At 35.4% G+C, this 26,878-nt stretch overlaps 1 protein-coding gene across 2 annotated transcripts in view; it reads right to left on the bottom strand.

The window, feature by feature from the left end:
• The window catches only part of NAV3 (neuron navigator 3), a 924,153-nt gene that overhangs the window by 138,272 nt on the left and 759,003 nt on the right, over positions 1-26,878 (bottom strand). For both annotated transcript variants that reach the window (XM_054443382.2, XM_063646517.1), the window contains one exon: positions 20,063-20,182. In XM_054443382.2, coding sequence (XP_054299357.1) covers positions 20,063-20,182 — 120 coding nt within the window. The remainder of the gene's footprint in view (positions 1-20,062; positions 20,183-26,878) is intronic.

Here is a 26,878-nt window from a genome sequence, read left to right as displayed (position 1 = left end):
AAAGGGTTTCAGCTATTGGGAAGAAATTAAAAACATGGTTTAAAAGTAGAGAATTTAGAGGGTTATAAGTTTGTGGGGTTATGGGTATCAGGGATAATCTTTTCTCCTAAAAAGTTGATATACGTCAAAACATACCTTTTCAATTAAGTATGTTCTATTGAAATGCTAATGGTAGGGGGGCTATATCACACAGTGATTTTGTTTAACAATAGACTAACAGAAATCATACACAGCGTGCTTAAAACCAAATACCAAAATATTAAACACGGCCTACCTTCAAAGGAAAACTTCTGAGAACAAATCAGTTTTTAACTGATCTGAAACAACAAGATTTTCTAAAAATATGTGCACAGATATTTTCAAAACGGGTCATAAATTGACAAAATAACACAAAATAATTCATCAGCCAATATTTATATTTGAAAATATAATGCATATGCCTGTGTATTAATACGTGCCCTTAAGCCATGTATTAGTCTGTTCTCATGCTGCTAATAAAGACATACCTGAGACTGGGTAATTTATAAAGGAAAGAAGTTTATTTGACTCACAGTTCCACATGGCTGGGGAGGCCTCACAATCATGGAAGAAAGCAAGGAGGAGCAAAGCCACATCTTACATGGCTGCACACAAGAGAGCATGTGCAGGGGAACTGCTTTCCATAAAACCATCAGATCTTGTCAGACTTTCTTCTTGTGAGGGCTTTTGTAGGGGAACTGCCCTTTATAAAATCACCAGATCTCATGAGACTTATTCACTAACACAAGAACAGCATGGGAAAGACCTGTCCCCATGATTCAATTATCTCCCACTGGGACCCTCCCACGACAGGTGGGAATTTTGGGAACTACAAGATGAGATTTGGGTGGGGAGACAGCTAAACCATATTAGCCAGGGAATGAGATCAATGAAAGAACATCCAGGAAAAGATCTACTTAAAAGTCTTGTTTTGGGAATGTTTAGCATTCATACTGAAAGTTTATCTTTGTGGTGTGGGTAGATTCAGAAATACACCGTGTGAGCTGCACAGGGAAAGGGGCAGTTGAGTGTAGAAGGCTCAGCACTGAGGATCCTTAACTCCAGGGAAGATAACCAAAGCCTTAGGCCCTTAACTTTGAAAAGGGAGAAACTTCATTTCCACAGAGAAAGAACAGCATAACACCTCAGATGAGCCTCTCTCCCACTTCCAGATTTGCCCCTGCCTATTTACATGGGTAAATAGATCTAGGTCAGAATTTTAGGAGAAAAAGCAGCAAGAAAGAAAGTGAGAGGAAATGGTGACAGCCTGCAAGAGACTGCCAGCAAGATGGACAGCTGACTCAAGCTGGGAGGAGCATCCACAGCACAGCACACTTCCCCTACTCATCTCTTGACATTCACATGCTGTAAAGGATTGCAATCCAGGGCCCTCAAGCCATGCTGAGCACCAAGACCTTCATCTATACTTAGCCTTCACTGGGCTCTCCATGAGCTTTACAGTACTGAACTACCAGGTTCATTAGTTGTACCTACACGTGGAGAATCATAAAACGCATAAGAGTGCCTGTTGACTCTGACCAACAGAGATTCTTTCAAGAAAAGAATATTCCTGGTAGTCAGAATAATCAACCTCTCTCTCTCTCTTAACGTATTATCATGCTATAGTTCATAAGATGCTAGAGGTGTTATAACCATAGACCTAACTGAATATTTAATATACACATTAAAGACTCAAAAGACTTATATAGCCTGATAGGCTTTTCTCCTAAACAAATAATAAATCAAATTCTGACTTCTCTATTTCCTGTCTTATGCCTTTCCTGTCCATACCTGCTAGCTTGTCAAATGGATACAATCTCTAAAACACACTGGACTTCATTTATGATAACTAAATTGCCTGTGGTTGACAGGATTTTGAATTATCCTACTTGTTATTATCCAATGCATGTGCTCAGCTAAATAAAGTCATAAGACAAGCAAGTTTGAGGTAATTAGACAGTGCTGATTGTACCTGCAGTATGCAGTTCACTTTCATGATTAATTCTGCATTGAAGGCTACACATACTATTGTATTCCACAAAACAGAGCATCAAATAAGAGAAAAGAGTCCAGGGTACCTCGTGACTACCAGTGTCAATGTGAACACTATTATCTCACCATGAGTAAATGGTCCAATATCTTAGAAAAACTCCAAAGCAGCAGCAGATCGAGAATTGTGATCTATTTTAGACAGAAATTAAACTATAATGGGAAAAAGTAAAGCCTAAAAGTCATAATCAATACTGATACCCACTGTGTTAATGAGTTTCTGTCATTACAACAACAATGGAATCAAAAGGGTAGGAAAAGTATCTCTCGAAATTGTGGTGATTAAGTCTTTAATCCAAAGAGAATATTTATGCAGGTGAAAATTTATTTTAAAAGTACATTTCAAGTTAGAAAACTTTTAAAAGTTAATTTAAGGCTCACTCTGTATATCACATAGACAACTTGATGTTACAAAAGGGTTTTTAATGATCTTTGGAAAATGAGAGAATGTTTGACCTAGTCTTTCTGTTCTCTTGCTAAGGGGACATGATACTTTCATTTTCCACTTTCTACTGGCCCTTGGTACTTTTGTACTTTGTGTCTCAATCAGACCATATGAGTACCTACTATGCAAGAGATAAAACTTCTAAGTTAGAAACGGTGTAAACTATACCCTATCCCCAGATTATTTTTGTCTAAAATGCCAGGTTTAAGAATGTCAAGATGGCTATAATTTAAGATTTTATTGTCAACAGAATGGGTGGGGAAGAGGGTAACAGGTTCATAACATATTAAAATATAGACAAAATACATTTTTATGGTTAATGTATTAACTCTCCATGCTTCAGTGGCCTCATTTACACAATGCAGGATACAATATCTTCGATTATGAACACAAGGCTTAACACAGTATCTGTCATATCATTACTTAAACACGTACAAGTGACCTTCACTTTCTTTACTGTCCTATGTAGGCAAGAGAGTAGCCATTATTTATCATCCACAGAATCAGTAGAAACTCCATTTAGAGGGTAGGCCTAATCATTTGTACAGTGTTCTCTTTGGAGATGGTTCCATTCCAGATATAAGACCAGGGCACTGGGGTATCCAGCCATTCTCTAAATAAAAAAGCCTCCTGTTTGTTGTCTTATTTGTAAAGAAGTGAGAGTTTTCAAAAATTAACTGATTTCTGACGTCTGCTAATATTTTTTTCTATGAAGAGAAGAAAAAGGATTGTGACTGACACTGTATAATATACTTATGGTGTGCTATCTTATGTAATCTTTATAATCGTCCTTTTAAAGTAGGTTTGGGATTGTGAAACAGGTATCAAATACCAAATAAAAATATCAAAAAATACAGCCTTTTTGCTGATAAAAATGTTATCAGTCATGAAAATAATGAACGCATCAATGGCAGGCTAATAAAACTTCGGTGATAAGAAATAATCATGCTTTGTTTTAAAGCACATTTCTTTCAAAATTTATGATTCTAGACAATTTTTTTCCAAGGCATTTCCAGCTAGCTAAGCTATAAATCTGAGTCTTTATATCTAAAAATCTCACACTGTCTTTTCATTTAAAAATAAGAAAAGACATCTTTAGAATTCTTGTGCTAGCCCATCCTTGCACAGGATGTAGGACTCAATGGCACATCAGTTCTTCATGCTGTGACAGTTCTAGCTACAAAAGGTGTGACACTCTCTAACACCAAGGCACATTCACAGCTGGGGTTTTCAAATAACAGTTTTATTTTGGAGTCAGTTCTGAGTGCTGCTAGGACATAGGAGGATGTTATTTGTGTATAAGCCTTTTGATCTATTTAACCACTTAAGTTTTAACCACTTAACCAAGTTAAGTGGTTAAAAACCAGCAACATAGTTGCTAGAAATATGATCAAAATTAATATTTTTCTTTATAATTTGATTTTTCTAAATACTTCTCTCTTGCTAAAGTGGTTAAGTATTCAGATGATTTCACTATGCCACATTATCTTCTGGGGGTTTTGAAGGGAGGGGAAACCAAATCTCAGAGAGTCGTCTTTCCATGGAGAATTGTCTCAATGCAGTTCTAGTTGTCTATTATTGTGCTGTGAGGTTATTGAGAGAGAAGCTATGGGTTTAAATTTAAAAGAGTGGAAAGAGTGAAATGCAACTCTCATACTTGTTACTTGACCTCATAGAAATTAGGTCTGATGTAGAGCAAAGAGAATGAGAATGTTATTGGTTGAATTGTGTACCTTCCAAAATTTGGTTGTTGAAACCCTAACCTTAGAACCTCAGAATATGACCTTACTTGGAGATAGGGTCTTTACAGAGGTAATCAAGTTAAAGAGAGCTCATTGGAGTGGGACCTAATCTAATGTGACTGATGTTCTTACTGAAAGGAGAAATTTGGACACAGACACACACGGGGAGACAATGTGAAGACACAGAAAAGTCAGCTAACTATAAGACAAGGAGACAGGATCCCTCACTCGTGGCCCTCAAGAGAAAACGAGCCTACCAAAGCATGGATTTCTAATGTCTAGCCTCCAGAAGGGTGAGACAATATGTTTCTGTGTTTTGTTTTTGAGACAGAGTTTTGCTCTTGTTGCCCAGGCTGGGAGTGCGAAGGTACAATCTTGGCTCACTGCAACCTCCACCTCCCAGGTTCAAGGGATTCTCCTGCCTCAGCCCCCCAAGTAGCTGGGATTACAGGCACCCACTGACATGCCCAGATAATTTTTGTATTTTTAGTAGAGACGGGGCTTCACCATGTTGGTCAGGCTGGTCTCCAAATCCTGACCTCAGCTGATCCACCCGCCTCAGTCTCCCAAAGTGCTGGGATTACAGGCATGAGCCACCACACCTGGACAATATGTTTCTGTTGCTTAAGCCACCTCATCTGTAGTACTTTATTATAAAGTCCTAGCAAACTAATACAGAGAATCAATGTTAAACTTAGGAGTCCAACAGTTAAGATTTGGATTTGTTTCACCACCATGGGAGTCAGCAAACTATGGCCATGTAAAGAATCCAAATTGTACACTGTTATTTAAGAATGTTTTTTACATTTCTAAATAGTTAGAAAAATTGGGAACAATTTGTTTTTCTCTCATTGTGTAAACAGATACACAATATCTTGATTTTGCCTCTTGGCCCATAAAGCCTAAAATATTTATTGTCTGGTCCTTCCTGAAAAAAATTTGTAAACTCTGGCCCAGATAAGAATCAAGCTGAGTTGAAATCCAACTTAATTTAGTTATTGAAATTTGGGTTAACTTTATTGAGCTTTCATATTTTCATTTGTAGAACAGAGCTTTCTAACAATTTTCATTATTTTACAGAATTAGTATCAAGGAGTAAAAACAAATGAACAATATGAAAAAAACTTAAGAAGAAACTTAAAAAAAAAAAAAAAAAAAAGAAATATAGAAAGGTCCATACATATAATTGTATTTTTTCAGAAAATATTTATATAAATTACATATACAACAAATATTAGAAGTCTATCATTTCACTCAACACATTTTCTAAACTCAGAGATGAATTCTTTGATGTTTTAGACAAAATCCAAAGATACTTTAAGCAGAATTTCTAAAGTAAATTACCATCAGATATCCTAGTATTATACTTTGCTATTTAAATGTATTAATATCTTGGTCAAAATATTTTAAAATTACCACAAGCTAGAAAGCCTTGAATTTCTTAAGCAAGTAAAAACAGGTAGCAATATTTTGGATTATATGGCTTTCATACTCAATAAACTTTCCTCCATAATGATTTCAAATGTTTTTTTTTTGGATTATATAGACTTTCATACTCAATATATTTTCCTCATAATGATTTCAAATGTTTTTTTTTTTGAGATAATACCCTAGCTACATGCTTTTTATACCTGTGTTTTTTTAAAAAAAGCTTTCAAAAGAAAGCACGTTATTCATTCATTCACTTACATAAACGTTTATTGAGTACTAATAGTGAATCAGGTCCTGTGCTAGATGCAAAGAATATAAAGTCAGAAAAGACATGAACTAAATACTTTCGAAATAATATGGGAAACATTAAGATGCATATGATGGCAAAATATATATCACATGTATATTTTGTGATGAGAACTGCATTCGATTCCAGGAGTCCCTATCTTTGGGTATGTCATAGGTTTCTGGAAAAGACAGACACAGAGTCCTCAATATAATATGGTGAATTATAAGGTTGACACACAACTAGCGCACAGAGAAAGAGCACTGAGTCTATGAGGTTTTGAGGAGAGTTCAGAGAGAAGGCAACACCTGAAGTGAGTCTTGGAGGATAAATAAGAGATACGAAGGAAACCAGAATTGGTATTCCAGGTTGAGTATGGGATTTCAGGCATAAGCAATGCCATGGAATAGCAGGTTTTAGGATGGTGGTGGACATCAACAAATAGTTACACATTTTCATATTGTAAACTGTGGCACCAGGCAAACCAAGAGATAAGGCAAGCCTGTGTGCCAGACGCCAGGATGCTCAGATTGGGAAAACAAGAAGGGAGAGAGTAGAGAAAAAGTGCATTGGGAATTCCATAGAATAAGCATGTTAAGAGGTTAAGTAAAGACTTAGGCTGTGAAGACGCTTCTTTGGCTTCTGTGGTTGTTTCAGGATGTCCTAACCTGTTCATTCCACTTGACTCTTGGGAACCTTGCAGAAGCTTGTTTCTCTTCCACTGGATTTGAACCTTGAATTATATAGGACTGAGAGTGCATTGTTTTAATCAGAGGAGGTCCTCACATTTCATGTTAGTAGTCATGAAAATAATTAATAGATCAATGGCAGGTTAATAAAACTTCGGAGGTAGGCAATAATTATGCTTTGTCTTAAAGCACATTTCTTTCAAAATTGATGACTGTGGACTAGTTTTCCCCAAACCATTTCAGGTAATTAAGCTATAAATCTAAGTCTTTATATCTGAAAATCTCATACTGTCTTTTCACTTAAAAATAAAATTTAAAAAAACCCTTTAGAAATCTTGTGCTAGTCCACCTTTGCTTTGGATGTAAGACTCCATAACCCCCAAATCCTATCTAGGAAAAATACCACAGCCAGGCCAAGAGATAAAGGTAACCAAATACTGTTCTATTCAGCCACATCCAAATTCATAGTAACTATGGACTTCTCAGTTATGCAAACAATACATACTTTTTGTTCTTAAGTCGGTTTTAATACGATTTTCTGTCACAATCTAAAGAGAGCTATTCTTGTAACTGTTAGTTTCATTCATTTTATAAATATAAAAATGAGGCCAGGACAGCTAACTTTCCAGACTCGTACAACCAACCAATGGCTTAGATGGGATCATAAACCAGGAATCTAAACTCTAAATCCCCTTTTTATGATTAATTATGTTAAATTATTTCTCACAACACTATGTTTTCTTCATATCTGTACTGCTTACAATGATGTACGGACTTGCAGTCAGTAAGTACGTGACAGATATACGGGGAAAGTAAAGGATCAGTGATAGTCCTTATCAGGTAGACTCACACCAGGTTGCCTGGATTATAGGATCCAAGGAGGGAAAAAAGTTCTTCTCAATATTTAATTAACCTGTGTTCAGCCCTCAGTTGTGCAGTGTGTCCCGTCCAGATTACCTTTCTTTTTTTGCTTTTCCCAGAGGAAACTCTCTAGTCTTTTGCTAAGATAGAAAAGAGACAGTTATCTACTATTTCAAGAGTTGGGTTGGACACCTGGAGGTCTGACCACTTCTTAAAAAGCTTCTGATCCAGTTTCTCCTGTTTTTACTTCATATTCATCCCTACATCTCAAATCAGAATTAGTAGAATGCCGAATGCCAGTTGGCATTGGAATACTAATTCTGTCTTGCGTCATATCTTCATTTGTTTGTTTATTTGTTTGTTTGTTTTGAGACAGAGTTTTGCTCTTGTTGCCCAGGCTGGAGTATAGTGACATGATCTCTGCTCACTGCAACCTCCACCTGCCCCAGCCTCCCGAGTAGCTAAGATTACAGGCACGAGCCACCACGCCTGGCTAATTTTTGTATTTTTAGTAGAGATGGGGGTTTCACCATCTTGGCCAGGCTGGTCTCGAACTCCTGACCCTCAAGTGATCCACCCGCCTTGGCTTCCCAAAGTACTGGGATTACAGGCATAAGACACTGCGCCCGGCTACATCATGTCTTTTACTTATCCTCCAAGACTCACTTCAGGTGTTGTCTTTTCTGTAAACTCTCCTCAAAACTTCACAGGTTCAGTGACCCTCCTCTATGTCCTAGTTGTATGTCAATCTTATAATCTGCGATATTATTTTTGAAGACTCTGTGTCTGTCTTTTCCAGAAGCCTATAAAATATCCAAGAATAGGCACTGTGTTCTACTATTTGATCCTAAAATTCCCAAGCCTTTTTGGGATTCCCGTAGTATAAATTGCCTCCTTCTTGACTTTTCCCACAGTGTTCTCAGTGCTTTTGTGAGCCTGCTAAATCAGTTAAAATTCTTCTTCAGTGTTGCCACTTTCATAGCTTTATTGCTATTATTTCCTTTTGTATTCTGGACTTTACAGATTTCTACATTTAAGACATTTTTTCAATAATATATTTGTACAGTTTCAGAAGCAGTGAAGCTAGCATAATATTTGAGTATGAACATATCTCTGCTATAAAATCATCAACTGTTCCAACATATTCCACAAATTCAGTATTAAATTGAAATTTAAACAGCATATCTATTAGTTTTCACTATGATTAACCTGTTCTAGTCACTAGCTTGTGATCAAGAGTGAAGCTGGAAACAATTTCAAAATAATTAAAATATTATTGATGTCATTATTTTTATGCACTTTAAAAAAAAAAAAAAACTTCACCTGGGTATAAATCCCAGCATCTGGCATTTATTAGTGGTGTAACCTTGAGAAAGTTTTCCAGTCTCTTGTGCATTGCATGCCTCATTTGCAAAAAGGCATTGATTATAGTATCAAACCTAGAAAATTGTTATGGGAATTAAATTAATTCGCACGTGTGAAGTACTTAGCAATATATGTGGCACCAACCAAACATTCAATAAGGGAACTATTATTATAAATAATTTTATTTTTACCTAGCAAATATTTGAACAGTCAGGTAGATATGGCTAGTCCAAGGTGTCTGACGTTAGAGTAAAATTGATAGAGTTTTGTTCTGTAAAAAAGTAAGGAACTCCTGGATATTTAATTAAGCTTCATAAAGAAGCATAGTTTCAGTAAAAAGGTTTTATTATCTATCTTGTCAGCAGGAAAACCTAACTGACAAAATATTTCAAAATTACAACAAACTATAATTCATGATAGTTTACAAATACATACTTGAAATTAAAAATATAAAAATTGTAAATCTTTATCTCATCAAATGAGTATAGAAAAATACCAAATGTGTATGTATATGTATACATACACATATACCCACACAAACATGCACACACAGATATGTGAGGCATTTCCTTCTAGTAAGTTCAAAATTTGATCTTTTTAGAAAATAAATTCATGAATATAGTCATACAACCAGATCAGATAGGATTCTGTTAATTGTTCTGCAAATAAATCAGAAATGTGATGAATGTCTTAAATTTAATGGTTTATTGCACTAGCTCTTTAGATATGTAATTTATTCCACATAATAGAAGGACATGCAATCATTAAAAATCATATTCAAAAATAATATCTAATACTACACAGTATTATTTATTATATAAATACAGTGAAGAAAGCAGGGTACTATCCTATATATGTGATGTAACCCAAACTATGTAAATAGAAAGGGTAAAGAAGCCTAGGAGGAAATATCTTAATGCAATATTCTTAGTTGTCTTTGGGATGAGAAGATTATAGATTCTTTTTAGATTCTTCTTCACACTTTTGTATACTCTGTGAATTTTCATTAATAAGCCTAGAAAGGTTTTATAATAAAAAACGATTTAGTTTAGAAAATAAGCACTCGTTTATAATGAAAACACTGTCATTTACAACTTATCCTAAAAAAACATATGGGAGCTCTGGTAAGGCTTTAAAAAAAACCAAGCTTATTGCAAATAACTTTAACTATTTCAAATGCAAATTAAGTCAAGCAAGAAAAAAATATAAATGGAACCCATATGCCTCTAATAAATAAGTCCACGCCACCCACTCTATGCAGCCAGAGTGAGGAAGACGCAGAATTTATCAGCTGCCAGCCAAACGCCTTCAATTTAATGATCCCAAGTTGAAAATCTGAACCATTAGTTAGCTTATTAAAAAAAAAAAGAATTCATGCCTAGTTCTTGAAAGAGAAATAACAAAGTGTTTCATGTATAGATGTAACTTCTTAAATAAAATTAACCATTTAATTAGCTAGGATATCTCTCATCATGAAAAGTAATAACATGTAATATAAAAGGACCAAAATTCCTTTTTCCCTCATATAAGTGCTCTTTTAGCATTTTTCATTTTATAAGCCAAACATGTTTCTCCCTCTTCCATTTTTCTATTTCCTGAGCCTGTTAGAAATAGATATTTCAATAAGAACTAGATTTCAAGACAATGACAGATTTATATATTACATACATTATATATAAAATATATGTATTATATACATATATGTATTATAAATAATGTATATGTAATTATATATATAATTATATATTATATATAATATATACAAAAGAACAAAACACTGCCAAATTGCTTTATTGATATCAGCAGCTAACTAGCTTTTTAGAGGCTCTCACACATGTGAAATGACTGTTCTGTCATCTGTGCTTTAAGATCTATTGACAACCTGCAATAGAAACAGATACCATTATACACTGAATTAATTTACCAACTTTATTGAAGCTAGATTTTAAAAAAACTATTTACAGTGTAGATATGTTTAGGTCAAAATGGAAAAATTAAATAATTTACAAAGCCAAAATATTTCATCCAGGCATGATAAAAACCTTTATCTAAATTAATAATTTTATGAATAATACTTAAAACATAAGATCTAAATTCAAATTCTGCAATTATTATTTATTAAGAAAGTATCTATGGGTAAGCTACTTGATGTAAGAATTATTTGCCTCAATGGTAGTAATAAAACCTACTTTATAGGGCTATTGTAAAGATAAAGTAAAATAATGTATTTAAGTAATATGGTATGTTAGCTACACACACTAGGTCCTCAATACTTATGTCTATTATAGCTATTTTTATTATAACAAATTTGACTACTCTTCCTCCTCTTTGTTCTCCTCCTTTTCCTCCTCCTGTTCCTCCTCTTCTTCCTCCTCTATTCTCCTGCTTTCCTCCCCTTCTTCTTCCTCTTTTCTTCTTCTCAATATCTTTACCATCCTCATAAGATTCATTAGTAAATTCTATTATAAGCAGATAAGATAAAAAATATACATGAATAAGAGTCCTGGGAACCATCTCTTGTATTGGGAGAATCATTCTATAATGGTAAAGTTAAAAATTGATCAAGTTTAATGTCAAGATGAGTCTCATAAAAAAATAGCATTTAGAGCTACAATCTACAACTTGGGCTAGTTGTAGTGTCGAAGCATCTTTTGAATTTCAATAGCAATTGAGATTTAACAATCCCTATTCTAATGCTCTTCTAATATAAGACTCTTGAGTAAAAAGCCCAGGATTGAGCACAGTGATTGGCAGAGAGTAGGTTCTCAACATGTGGATGTGGTATGAATTAATTCCCTAAGGGGCATTATAAAAAAGTACTGGAAGCCTCTGAGGTTATTCACAATGGGCACAGTTAATTTTAAGATTTGAAGAGAAGTCCAGAACCTGTTCTTATTCTTGCAATCATGAGCAGAATGGCAAAGGGAATTTGAGAGGGCATCAATAACAATTTTTCCACGTCCCTATTATTTTGCATTGGTCTCTCCCTACTTAGAGTAAAGAAATGTGGGCAAAAAAGGCAGGCCATCTGATTATAAAATGAAGTAATTATATTTACTTTGTCTCTTTCCATCTCAGCCTGTTAATCTTTATTGCGTTTGCTTTTAATTACTATGGAGAGCCAGTAAGCTAATGAAGGAAATAATTAAGACATGGGAATATACTAATTCTGTGATTGTACTGGAACAAATCAACATGGATAAAATGAATTATTTACACACACTAGTGACAAGCATCATGAGTCTGATCCCGGAGATATCTGCTTGGTGGCTTAGGAAAAATCTCTGCTGCCTTTACTTTTCCTAGTTGGAAAAGGCTTGGAAATCATAAAGGTCTCCCACCCTTTTAACTGATGCTCCCATGATTTCATGAGAACTGGCATGATGCCCTTTGTCATGGCAATGTAATTTTCTGCACATTGCTAACAATTGCAGACTTAGATATTTAGTGTTAACTATGTATTTAGATTTGAACTTAGGCTTGCTTCAATATATGATGAGTTACAATGGCAACCTCAGAGTCATATAAAATCATGACAATCTTTAATGCCTTTTGGAAACTGATTTCAGCATCTGGATTATAGTTTCACAAATCAAAACAATCCATCAAGTAGTACAATACAAAAATAATTTCTATGATGTATTATGCTTGTATGCTTTCAATAAAAGCATAATTATATATGAAAATAGTATAAATGTGAAGTTATACTGATCAGTTTATAATTAAAATTAGCAATCACTATATTTAGGAATATAGTTTAGATAACAATGTGACAGACAACCCAAAATATAGCTCGGAAAGATATCTTCATTACTACAAGTTGTAGAATTTTGTTCATATTCAACATAATATATGGTATCTGGAGCTTTGCCTTTCTCTCCTTTGAGATTCATTTTGCCATTATATTGACTGAATAGCTACCTGGATGAATCATCTATATAACCTAATTTTGACTTCTATTATCATTCTGCTTCAGCAACCCAGGTTATAGCTTGCAATTTGTTCAACCAGTCAGTAAATCTCTACCTCTCAAATGTGAAATTTATTATTATTTTATTTTATTTTGTGGTAAAAACCTTCTAATCAACCTCTTTGATCCCCTTCCTTTCATTAAACATGCTCAGAGACTTCAAGGTAATGTTTTCAGAAGCCTTTATCAAGGTGCCAGGAGATTTGTGTCTGAAGAGGGCCTGATTGCTGGCTCATAGGCAGCTGACTTTTTGATGTAACCTCATATGGCAGAAGAGGCTAAGCGGCACTTGCTAGTGGCTTCGTTTCTAAGGGCACTAATAGCATTCATGAGAGCTCCACTCTTGTGATCCAATCTCTTCCCAAAGACCTTACCTCCAAATTTCATCACAAGGGGGACTAGGTTTTAACATATGAATTGTGGAAAGGAGATACATGTTAAGTCTACAGCAGTTCTATAATCTTTTTCCAGATTCTTCTATCTTCCTTAAGACTTATGACCTTATTTTGTCTTGGAATTCACTCTCTGTACCAGATCAAATTCCTTTCTCCCCAAAACAAAACAGAGCAAATCAGCAATAATCTTCATCCGGTCCCTTTTGTTGACTTCTATCTGATCTCTCTCCTTACCTTTCCTGCAACTTTCCTGAAGATCTCCCTTCGTTGTTTCAACCTCCTAACTTCCTCACCTTTTCATAACCTAGCATGCTCCTTCAGTATTTCATTGAAACTAACTTTGATAAAGCCACTGATAAGAAACTAGCTGCCAGTTGTCAAACATCACTTATCCATGGAATTGGACAGTATTGCATATTTCCTCTTCTCTCCATTTCAAAAAATATCAGCTAACCCTGGTTGTCCTTTGATCTTTGTGTTAAAGCTGATTTCTCTGTCTCTCCAAGGGTTATTCTTCCTTTATTCACTCTTTCAATGCTAAGAATTCATTCTCAGGGCTTGTTTTCTTACTGTACATCTGAGATACAAATGTTCCTAGTCTGCACAGTGCAGAGTCACAGGGTGGTTTAAACAAAATTTAATTCATTACTGTCATAATCAGCCTCAGGCAGGCAGGAGGCCAGCTCCACTGAGTAATGCTATGGCTGGGAAGCTGACTTTAGATTCGTGCTGTCTTGCACTAAAATCTCCAAAAAGAGCTCAGATAGTTTTGCCACAGTTACCTCACCTGCTGGGCAGGCTTCTCATGACTGGTGGAATTTTCACTCTGCACAGGTGGTATCATCACCAGCTCTATCTCGGTGAGAAACTTCAAGGAACTAGGACAGTTACAGGACCATGAGTGCAATCTTCACTCTCTCCTGCTTTATATAACTATGTCTGTGAATTTCTAGATTTTTCTCCCACTGAAGAAAGTTTTTTGTCTTTAACTGTATCTATTGATCTTACGTATCTGTTAGGAGAATTCTAATACTTAAAAATTGGGAAACTTCTCATTAGAGTCCAGACTCTTGGCTTCACTTGAAAAAAAAAAAAAAACAAATGGTTTGGCAATCCCTGGTTCTCTTTTCCACATTTATGTATTTCCAAAGGCAGCAATTTACAATATAAATATGCATATATACAATCTAGAGCTTGTATACGAGCTAATTTTGTATACACTCGTATATACGATCTAGATTATATATATGATTATTATACATACTAATAGTTTAATCCAGCACATATATAGTAACTGACCTTATATCCCCAGGACATATCCACCTGGGAGTTACACAGGGTTATGAATTGAATTATGTCTCCATCCCCTAATTTATATAAATTGTTAACCTGCAATGTGACTGCATTTGGAAACAGGACTTTTACAGAGGTAATTGAGGTTAAATTAATACATAAGGGTGGAATCCTAATCTAATAGCACTGGTGTCCTTATAAGAAGAGAGAGGGACACCAAAGACCTCTATATAGACAGGCAGAGAGACAGACAGACAGACAGATAGATAGATAGATCTCTCCAGGAGCACAGAGGAAAGGCCATGTGAGAATACAGCATGAAACCCACTCTCTGGAAGTCAGGAAGAGTTCTCATCAAAAAACAAATTTGCTGACACCTTGATCATAAACTTCTAGCCTCCAGAACTGTGAAAAACTAAATGTCTATTGTTTAAGCCACTCAGTCTGTGGTATTTAGTTATGACAGCCAAGGATTATCATACACATAGACAAAACCCAAGTTCCTCTAGAAATAGATGGTGTCCCCAGCCCCCTTCCCCACTGCCATTTTTAAGTTAGGTGCTCATCTAATTTATTTTAGTCACTTTCTAAGCACTCTACCTGTCTTTATCTCATCCCTCTTCAATATTCTTACATTGCTATGAGAGTTCCTTTTAAAATACAATGATTATAGCATGTGCTCTTGCCTTGAAGTGAAATAAAACTAATTAAACTTAGTAAAATAGCTCCTTATCACCTATAGGTCCAAACACCCTAGTATGGCCCCCGGGTCCTTTGTCTCTTGCCTCCTTGTCCACATTCCCAGTGCACTTCAGAATCCCATTACTGGTTCCTCACACCAAACTCTTCTATGACTTTATGCTCTCACTCCCCACATTCCTTCTGATTTCTCCCAGGCTGGATGTCAAAAAGTTGTATGCTTTCTTTAAGACCCTGCTTAAATGCTACTGTGTTTTGAAGTCTTTCCTTTATACTCCCAGGTAGGAGTAACTGTTTTTCTTTGGTGCTTCTAAGGCACGTTGTATAGACATCTATTATGAGGGGCCTTTGTTTACATTACTCTCTCTTACCATTAAACTGAGGAACATTCACCCATACTGTTTTATTTTATTTTTACCCAAGGTACTATTATGATGACAGGCACTTAGGAAGTAATCATATATTTGTTTATAAAATATTTGTGATTGTTAGCATAGACGCTAGAGTAAGAACAATAATAGGAGTTAATAAAGGTCAAAACCACAATCATCCTGCAGTCCCCAAAAATGTACCTTTTAAACATAGCCCAACACAATGTATAAAACCCACATATTTAACTGCCTGCTATAAATGTATCTGTGAAGTTGCTGGAGAGTCTCCAACATATCTGCAAGGATTATACCCATTCTGTAATTTTTTTTTTAGTCAAGTAAATACAGAAATGGGGTTGGTGTTGGATTGATATGGAAAGTAAATGAACTGCCATATCTTTAAGCAATAAAATATTTAAAATACACTACAGATGGCTGCTGAAAGTCCTCATTTTTCCTTTGGGGCCTTTTTAATGTGCTGGTAAGAGGAATTCAGTTGTTCTCTATTGTCCATCACATTTTAACCAGAAGTTGATCAAAGGGAAACTATAGCCTTCACTATAACAATACAAACAATTCAAGTCCATTGCTATCCTAGCTAGCTGGCTGGCTGCCATTGTGCCATGACTCTGCTTTTGCACTTACACAGCTTTTAGAAAGAATAACTAAGAAAAAAAATGCTGTGGATTTTTTTTTCTTTTGGCTTTTAAGCTTTCTTGTCAGTGAACTATTGCAAGCCTTATTATTTACCCATTTACTATAATGAATCAATCACTAATATGTTTCATATTATTTAAAAGATCTTTGGCAAAAGTAGTTGGGAACCACAAAATAGGAAGTAAAAGACCTGAATCCTTGTACTATTAGCTGCATGATTCTGGGTAAATAAATATTTCTGAGTTTCTGTTATTATATTGGCGAAGTGAAGGCATTCAACTAAATCAACATTTCTTAAAATGCTACAGGAACAAGTTAATTATTATCATAAGAGAAAAAAGTGAAGGAATCAGTGATGAAAAAGCTCATGGAGCACTGAATTAAATACAATTAAGCAGATGTTACTTTGAACCTCAAGACTTCTCTGTACCTTTGATATGTTAATATCCATCATTACTCTCTAAGAACAGATATGATATTCAGTTTTTTCAAATGTACACAACCCCAGAAAACTATTTTTGACTTACAATATCTACTATTGCCTCATGACACAAGAAACACTGGAAAAGTCCAAACTGTATGACATCTGAAAGGTCTTTTAAAAAATGGTATAAAAACTTTTTGATATGTATAATCGTTTTCTTTTTAAACTCACATTTCTATATGTTATAAGCTGATATGGTTATTTCCACAATTTATCTGATATATTTATTGAGTTCCTACAGTATGCTAGCTACTGGTGATAAAAAGATGGATTAGTTATTATTCTACATTTAACTGTTTCGTGTTCTATGAGTGAAATAGACATGTAAACATGTAATTACTTATGTGACTGTATAACAGAAAAATCAATGGCATGCTGCAGGAGCAGAGAGAAGATATGCTTTGAAAATAATCTGAAAAATTGCTATGAAAGACTTTTTGGCCTTTAAAATATGATTTGCTATGTTGTATGGACATAGTTTTTAGTAGAATAAAATTTCCCCAGTTGACATTTTCTGCAATTGTCTTCTAATTCCTACTATGTCAAATTTAAGGTGCCAGAATTAAAAGGTTAAGACAAATAGACAGGAAACATGTTTTTATATGATCTCAATTACAGTAATTTTTTTTTAGTAAACACGAAAAAAGTAATATCTTATATCTGTTCTTGCCTATCCTACTTGAAATGGATAACAGAATTTAGAAAATTTTTTGAAACAATTTTTCATAGAAGGATTTTAAATTAACTGAGAGAGTCATAAAACTACAACATTTAAGACCATGTATTTTAAAATGATATACATCCTGAGTCACTTCCTGAATATAAGATTTTAAAAGACCTTCAGACTTATCTGTAATGTTTTTAAAAACCTTCTATCTCTGCTAATAGGAGGATTTATACTATGACCTTATTGCAATTTAATTTATGAAAGCAGTTCATGTTAAAATTATTCTTTTAAAAACCACTTATATAATTCTCAAAAACTGCATCTACCAAACTGGACCAATTTATTTCAGGTATAACAAGTCATTATTTGATCTAATTTAAAAATTAGTGCCATCAGTGTATTCTAACATATCATTATTCTCATTATCTTGACAGAACACAGCTAATAGGATAAATAAGAACTATGAAATGTCATTTTTAATGTTTAAATATTTATGCTAGGTGTACATGTGTTTGTAGGCCTGGCATCTATTTGTTCAACTTAATATAGTGATGCTTGAACTTAAGAATCACCTTGAGGGCTAGTTAAAGCTCAGATTACCAGGCCTTACCTTGAGATATTCGAATTCAGTAAGTCTTGGATGAAGCTGAGAATCTTTCTTTCTATGAAGTTTCAGTGGCTGCTGCTGCTGCTACTGGTCCAGGTACCACACTTTAAGAGGCACTGTTTTCACAGGTCCCAATTTATTAGATACCTATCTAGGTCTTTATGTTGTTCTGAGTTCCTCTGCCAGAGCCCAATCTGGGGCCCTGATGGAGCAAGGAGAGTTGATTATCCGACTGTCCCCAAACCAAAGTCACCTTGTGTTCATTTCTTGGTTCTGCCATCACAACCTCCTTTACCAAAAACTAGCAGATATTCCCTCCCATGACGTTTTCTACTTTCAGCTAACAATAATAGAATAATAGGTCATTAGTTTCAAAACGTGGCCCACACTTTGGGATTCTTTCCCTCTTATCACTCTCTCCTATTTTTCACATAACTCATTTTTCTCTTTCATAACATCCTTGTAGTACCTTGGTCCTTTCCAGAGCTCATTTGCCACTCTATTTAATTAGATGCGATTGCCAGCCTATGTGACTATATTGCCTAAATAATAAATAGCCTATATTCATTAATTTGTTCATTCACTCCACAAACATTTGTTAAAACTCAACACGTAAAGAATATGACAAAAATTCTGCACTCATGGACTTACATTACAGGTGGGGAGATGCTTCACACACACACATGCTTCACACCCACACCCACACCCACACCCACACACACAAGTATATAGGCTAGGAGAGTAGGATACAGACAGGGTGGGAGCTGAGACTGTTCTAACCACTATGAGTCAGGATATCAACAGCCTGTGGGTAAGGAGAAACTGAAGACTAACATTAGAATTCCCTGGGGATCTAGCCTTTGGAGTTGACTGTACGAAAATGCACAATGAATTGTATACAGTTCCTATTTCAGAATGTGAGTACATTGCACCTTAACCTTTTGTCTTCTCATAAATGCTGAATTAAACAACCACTCTAGGTATTTAGATATAATAATTCTGAAAACATGCAATCCCTTCCTGCTCAACAAAGTCAAAATTCTGAGTGAAGAGGGAGCAAAATCAGGCCAGAATGTATATTATAACATTATCTTACCAAAGCAATGTTCTTAAACAGTGATGATTCTGATAAATCAGCAGAGCAATTTCCAGCAAAACAATTAGTTCATAACACACACACACACACACACACACGTCTTTAAGAAATTTGAGGCAATAAAGAAGCAAAAATAAGCCTAAAGTAAGAGTTTTTCTGTTTACAACACCTTCAAGAAAAGCATCAAGCTTATTATACTAGATGATTTGAAATATATTTTAATATTTATATCATTAGCTTCCAGGTAAATCTGAGGATATCTGAACTGAATGAAATTTATTAACCAGAGTTTCTTTCTAACAAGGAAAATAAGTCTATGTTTATAATTTTGCTTTTATAGATATTAACATTTGCAACTATGTTACCTGAAATTTAAAAAAAAAAATCTCCCCAGCCACACATTTATTTTCGGTATTACAGAGCTAAAATGGCCTTGTAAAGAAAATCATCTAAGTTTTAAAAATATCCCCAAATAGGCCGGGCACAGTGGCTCATGCCTGTAATCCCAGCACTTTGGGAGGCCGAGGCGGGTGGATCACAAGGTCAAGAGATGGAGACCATCCTGACCAACATGGTAAAACTCCATCTCTACTAAAAATACAAAAATTAGCTGGGCATGGTGGTGCGTGCCTGGAGTCCCAGCTACTCAGGAGGCTGAGGCAGGAGAATCACTTGAACCCGGGAGACAGAGGTTGCAGTGAGCTGAGATTGCACCATTGCACTCCAGCCTGGTGACAGAGCAAGACTGTCTCACACACAAAAAAAAAACCGAAAACAAACAAACAAAAAACCCTAAATAATTATTTATCAAAATAAAATAATTTATCAAAATAAAAAGTCCTTTGATTTACACTGTTTAATAGGAGTTTTCTCTTATTTTCTTATTTATAAAATTGCTTCATGCATGCCTCGCCATCATATATGCTGATAGCATTACCTGTCTGCATCCACTGTCACATCGTGAACCCCTCTCTGGATGACGTCCCGGGAAGTTGCTGTGTCTGGTATTCGGTTCAGACTTCTAGTATATAGGTTAAGTCCTCCATCTGTCATGTACCTGAAAAGAAATGTCTAATTAATCCACAGAAAATTAAATCAACTCAACTGTACAATTTAACTTAATAAACAGTGTCCACAATTTTCAATAATTACTCAAATATATTCTATTATCTTGTTTTTTTTTCTGTATAAACATTCTACTCACCAGGGATAATTAAAATATTTTTTCAAGTTTACTAGGAAATCAGTATTTCCTAGTATTTGTATCAATATTTCCTAGTAGTAGTTACTGCAACAAGTAACTAGCCTATCATAGAACCTATTTTTCTCTTTTGTTATTAATATTATGAATAGGCTTGCAGATAATATAACTCTTAAGAAATTAAAAGAAAGAAAATTTCATTTTTGAAATACTGTTTTTGAAGAGGTCATAGGAGTAATGGATCAAAACCTAAACTTCCACCATATCTGCCATCTTCCTAGAATTCTATGTTTTTATATTTAATATCTCATATCAGCTGCTGTCACTGCACTGTCACAATTAGCTGTGTCCCCACCCAAATCTCACCCTGAATTGTAATAATCCCCATGTGTCAAGGGAGGGGCCAGATAGAGATAACTGAATAATGGGGGTAGTTTTCCCCATATTGTTCTCATGGTAGTAAGTCTCACGAGATCTGATGGTTTTATAAATGAGAGTTCCCTTGCACAAGCTCTCTTGCCTGCGGTGTGCCATGTAATATGTCCCTTGCTTTTCCACTATGATTGTGAAGCCTCCCCAGCCATGTGAAACTGTGAGTCAATTAAACCTCTTTCCTTTATAAATCACCCAGTCTCAAATATGTCTTTATTAGCAGAGTGAGAACACACTAATATAGCCATCTTCCTAGAATTCTATGTTTTTATATTTAATATCTCATATCAGCTGCTGTCTGTCACAATTAGCTAATTTGTAATTGCATGCACACACAGAGAATCTAAAGTGATCCTCACCACTCCCTTAAACAAACTCCAGTTCAGCATCTTCCTTTAGAGTGGCATAGATAACATTAAAAAATGCCCCTTACATTAAATGTGCTAGCTACAAAATCCATGCTGATAACAAATGATTGCTGTGAATCTTTTTTTAAATGATTGTTTGGAAAAAAATCAGGCACCTAGGAGAGAAACCCTTACATGTAGACATGCAGACAGTTTCCTAAGGTCAGTGTGTAAGGATGGTTGAGTGTAGACTGGAGCCAGACCGCTTAGGTCCAACTACAGTGCTGCTACTTACTAGCTGTGTGGGCTCAGGTAAGTCACTTAAACAAGCTATGTTTAAATTGCTTCATCTGTAAAATGGAGACAGCAATGATATGCCCACTTCTTGCAGTGATGGTGAGCTACCAACGAGTTAATATATATATAACATGCATACAGCATTGTCTAGCACATTGTAAGTAATATATAAATACTGACTATCTTTAAAAATACTAGCTATTTCATGCATTAGAGTTTCTAGAGTCACTAAAATAGCTCATATCTTGAATATGAAATTAGAGGAAGCATTAAGATTAGGAATCTCTGGTGCAAAAGATGGATCTTTTTGTCACAACTCAAGTAACTCTGACCTTTCGCACACGGTTATGCATACTTCAGTCATCACAAAGTTTACTAAATGAGAATTGAGGGAGGATCAAGGCAGAAGCAGGATTAAAGTATATCTACCCCTCACTCCTGTGCCTTATTTTTAATTTTTACTCCACAGAATTCTTAGATTAGTTTGTGTTTGGTCACGTGACTTAAAGTAGAATTTTAGGTTATATTCTTGGCCCAACTATTTATTACTGTGACACCTGAAGATAACTTCAATTTCCACTCAATTAAAATATGTAACTTATATCCCAGTTTTCCAGGGTGTTTTTAACTTCGTAAATAGAGACTTTTCAAAGAGGTTCATTATGAGTAAGAGGCCTTTCTCTGATTAATTCCTAATTACTGACAGATTCATATCCCCCAGTGTTTAAAGTAAATTCAAAAAGAGGAGAAAGAGATAAGCCTTCACATGCTTCAAGAAATTTTGAATTCTCAGAATGCTGATTAACTAACTTTCCAAGTTACACCTAGAGTACATGGAAAAAATGAAACTTTATTCCCATTTAAATGACTTCTTGACATTCTTCGTGGTTACATGAGAAAATCCTAAATTAAACATCTTCATTCATTACTACCTTATTGAGCCTTTTGTTCCTTTAATCTTTAAAACATATTTTTAAACATTTTGAAAAGAGAATTAACTTTATGATTCAACTTTTTCATGACTCGTAGCATAAATACTTTTTTTTTTTTTTTTTTTTTTGAGATAGAGTCTCACTCTGTTACCCAGGCTGGGGTGTAGTGGTGAGATCTCAGCTCACTGCAACCTCTGCTTCCTGGGTTCAAGCAATTCTCCTGCCTCAGCTTACCAAGTAGCTGGGATTACTGGTGTGCACCACCACACCCAGCTAATTTTTGTATTTTTAGTAGAGATGAGGTTTCACCATGTTGGCCAAGCTGGTCTCGAACTCCTGACTTAAGGTGATCCATCTGCCTCAGCCTCCCAAAGTGCTGGGATTACATGCATGAGCCACCATACCTGGCCAGCATAAATACTTCTAAGCCCCCTTTTCTTAAAGAAACACCATCAAATTAAACTTTTTCTAGGATATCTCCAGCCCTCTTGTCTTCTCACGTTTTAATTCTAGGCTGAGATTTTGGGGCTGCCTCCTACGTAGGCCAGCAAGGGCTTACTGCATAAGCTGATGAGCAATAAGTCCAGCACATCCTGGGTATCCTTGCACAATCACCCTTGAGCTGAGACCAGCCCCATCATCTGCTGATCAGATCTTAGCATCTTCCGCACAGGTAAGAGAACTGAGTCATGACTTAAATTTCAGTGTCTTGTACTCTAACATAGGAAAGAACAAATGTATGTGAGTAAACAGGGGAAGTTTTATGTAGGATTTGGGGTATTTTTACTTGTCAACGTAAGACATGTAGACCTTCAATGCATATTTAAATGGACTCATTTGTGAGACTATCCAAGACTTTTTTGAAAGATGTTAGGGAACAAAAATAGAGGAAACAAGAAGTCTGAATCATGTTTTAAATGAAGCAGAAACAAATAAGAAGGACAAAGTCTACAACAGCATTTTTTTAAAAATTAGTGAGTTCAGCAGAGACTAGCCAGACATCATCAAACCAATTTCCCTCTCCTCCTGGGCACACAGCAGAACCATACAACCTAGTCTCTTTTACAGTCAGATGTGGTCATGCGGCTGTTCTAGACAAATGAATGTAGGCAGAACTCATATGCATGACTTCCAGGCGTGATACACACAAAATCTTCTCACACCCCGATTCTTCCCCTCTTTTGCCGTTTGCCTGTTGAATATCAATGCCTAGGGTAACACTGGAAATCTGGCTGGGTAACAACAGAATTACCATCCATCTTATTCTCTGAACGACTACATGGAGTGCATTCCCCAAGTGAATATCAGAAACATCAGCGAGGGTATTATGTGAAGAACAAATTAGCTTCTTTGTGTAAAGTTACTGAGATTTTGAGATTTCTCTGTTTTAGAAATTAATGTTAACTAACATAGTTAACATATTATGCATGCATTTTTGCATATATTGCATGTATTCTTGCAAAATATAAAATGCTCCTGAGTACAATATGCCTGTAACATATATTATTATATGCAGAATTCATTTGTTAAAAAACATTTAAAACAACTACTTATTTAAGAGACCCAGCCATCCCATTACTGGGTATATACCCAAAGGACTATAAATCATGCTGCTATAAAGACACATGCACACGTATGTTTATTGTGGCACTATTCACAATAGCAAAGACTTGGAACCAACCCCAATGTCCAACAATGATAGACTGGATTAAGAAAATGTGGCACATATACACCATGGAATGCTATGCAGCCATAAAAAATGATGACTTCATGTCCTTTGTAGGGACATGGATGAAATTGGAAATCATCATTCTCAGTAAACTATCACAAGAACAAAAAACCAAACACCGCATGTTCTCACTCATAGGTGGGAATTGAACAATGAGAACACATGGACACAGGAAGAGGAACAACACACTCTGGGGACTGTTGTGGGGTGGGGGGAGTGGGGAGGGATAGCATTAGGAGATATACCTAATGCTAAATGACGAGTTAATGGGTACAGTACACCAGCATGGCACATGTATACATATGTAACTAACCTGCACATTGTGCACATGTACCCTAAAACTTAAAGTATAATAATAATAAAATAAAAAAGAATACTTCTCTGTGTGTATATATGTATATATACACATATGTGTGCATATTACAATTAATTTACTGAATAACTGGACTGCTACAAAAATATGAAAACACCATCATGTGAGTGAGTCACACATGGGCACGTACTATGTCTATATTATTCACTGAATGCACAGTGCCTGAAATGTTGCTTGACACATAGGACGAACTCGACAAATATTTTTAATAGACATATACATGTATACATACATATATACATAATTCAGTTTATGATCCCTGTTCTTTCCATATTCTTTTCCCAGGAGCCTTAATGCCTCCCACAATTCTGGCTCTCTTTTATTGAGATGAAATACAATAGATCTCTATCCTGGACAAACAATCTTCATATCCCACTGTCTCCAGCTCTAGATCTCTATTTCTAAATTCATCATCTCTCTCCCTGCTTTCTCATTAAAAAATCCTCTCTGTCTCGCTCTCTCTCTTTCTCTCTCTGCCGATTTTCTCTAATGGTATAATTTTCCATCTCCTGTGCTTATGATATAGGTATCTTAATTCTTGTCTGCCTTATGCCCTCATGGGTAGTCCATCTCTGGTTCTATAAACTTTTCCTTTGCAGTGCTTCCCATATCAATTATTTTCCTAATTTTATCCCTACAAATGCCACTACCATATTTCTAATCTTATAAGCTTGAGCCAGAGCTCTTGCACTAGTTCCTTAAATTGAACCCCCGAGTTTCTCCCCTGAATTCGCTTTGCATATTTCCCATAAAGTGGCCTTCAAAAGCCATCACCATCCTCACGCCATGTTCTATGACTATTTAGTAATCTCTAAGATACAGTATTTTACATAGCTTATAGTGTAGTTTAAACTTCTTAGCATAATGATGTTAAGGTCTGTCAAAATAGTGCCTATCTCTAAAACATTACCTTTAAATATTCATGTTCCATGACTCTCAGTTAAGAGAAAAATCATCAATATCATCTAATCCACTGTCCCTTTGATTCTGAAAAGCACATATTATGCAAGCTTACTGAATAATTTATACCTTCTATGTTTGTACTTTTCTTATATATGTATTTTAAATACATCTCCTTTGTCTATAGCTTTTAAATCAGAAAAAAGAACTAAAATGTTTCTTTTTCTTATTCACTCCTTTCTATTTCATGTGAGGGTTTAGTACTTTCTCCTCATTCTGAACTCTTAGCTCAATTTTTATCCCTATAAGCCTTTTGAAATTCCCAACATATTGCATTGTAGATGTCCCTTGATTTCTTATTCAAACTGCTCCCAAGATATGCTGTCACTCTCCAGATAAACATTCTACATGAGTGTGAGTATATATAGTCAATCATCATTATTCACAAATTCTATATTCGTGAAGTTGCCTACTTGCTAAAATTTATATGTAGCCACAAAATCTAAACTCATAGCACTTTCACAGCCATTCATGGATATGAACAGAACAGTGAAAAAAAATGAGTCTCAGACGTTTCCAGCTAAGGCTAAACAAAGTGATACTCTGCCTTCTTGTATCAGCTCTAATATCACAACAAATGTTCTTCTATGGCCTATTTAGTGCCACGTTTTCCACATTTTTTGTGTTTTTATGCTGAGAATTGTGCTGTTTAAAATGGTCCCCAAACTTGGTGCTGAAGTATCATATTATGTTCCTAATTGCAAGAAGTCTTCAATGCGTCTCACAGAGAAAATATGCACTAGATAAGCTTCATTCCGGCCTGAGTTATAGTGCTGTTGGCTGTGAGTTCCATGTGAATGAATCAATAGTATGTATTAAATAAGGTGTCTTCAAAGAGAGACACACTTAAAGCAAGTTTATGTATTGATCAGTTGACAAAAATATTGTGGCCAAATGCTCACAGGAACCAAAACCTATATCTCTACTGGGGCAATAGTTCAGTATTCACTAATGCAGTGTTTGTGGTGACTTCATAGAAGAGAAGTATCATGAATAATGATACTGAGTACACATAGGTATATATACATACATACACATACATACACATACGTACACACACGTATACATACATACATACATACATATTTATATAATATATATATATATATTTTTAGACAGAGTTTCACTCTGTCACCCAGGCTGGAGTGGTGCAGTGGTGCAATCTCAGCTCACTGCAACTTCTGCCTCCTGGTTTCAGGTGGTTCTCCTGCCTCAGCCTCCCAAGTAGCTGGGAATACAGGCAAACGCCACCATGCCTGGCTAACTTTTTTAGTAGAGGTGGGTTTTTGCCATGTTGGACAGGCTGGTCTTGAACTCCTGACCTCAGGTGATCCATCTGCCTTGGCTTCCCAAAGTGCTGGGATTACAGGCATGAGCCACCGTGCCCAGCCTTTGTATATATATCTTTATATATATTATATGGGTATACTTATGTATATAATTAGCCATACAAATATATTTGAATAGTGAATATAAAATTGA

Source organism: Pongo pygmaeus, chromosome 10 (genome assembly GCF_028885625.2).
Source record: "Pongo pygmaeus isolate AG05252 chromosome 10, NHGRI_mPonPyg2-v2.0_pri, whole genome shotgun sequence".
Classification (NCBI taxonomy): domain Eukaryota; kingdom Metazoa; phylum Chordata; class Mammalia; order Primates; family Hominidae; genus Pongo; species Pongo pygmaeus.
This window is presented reverse-complemented; position numbering and strand designations above follow the sequence as displayed.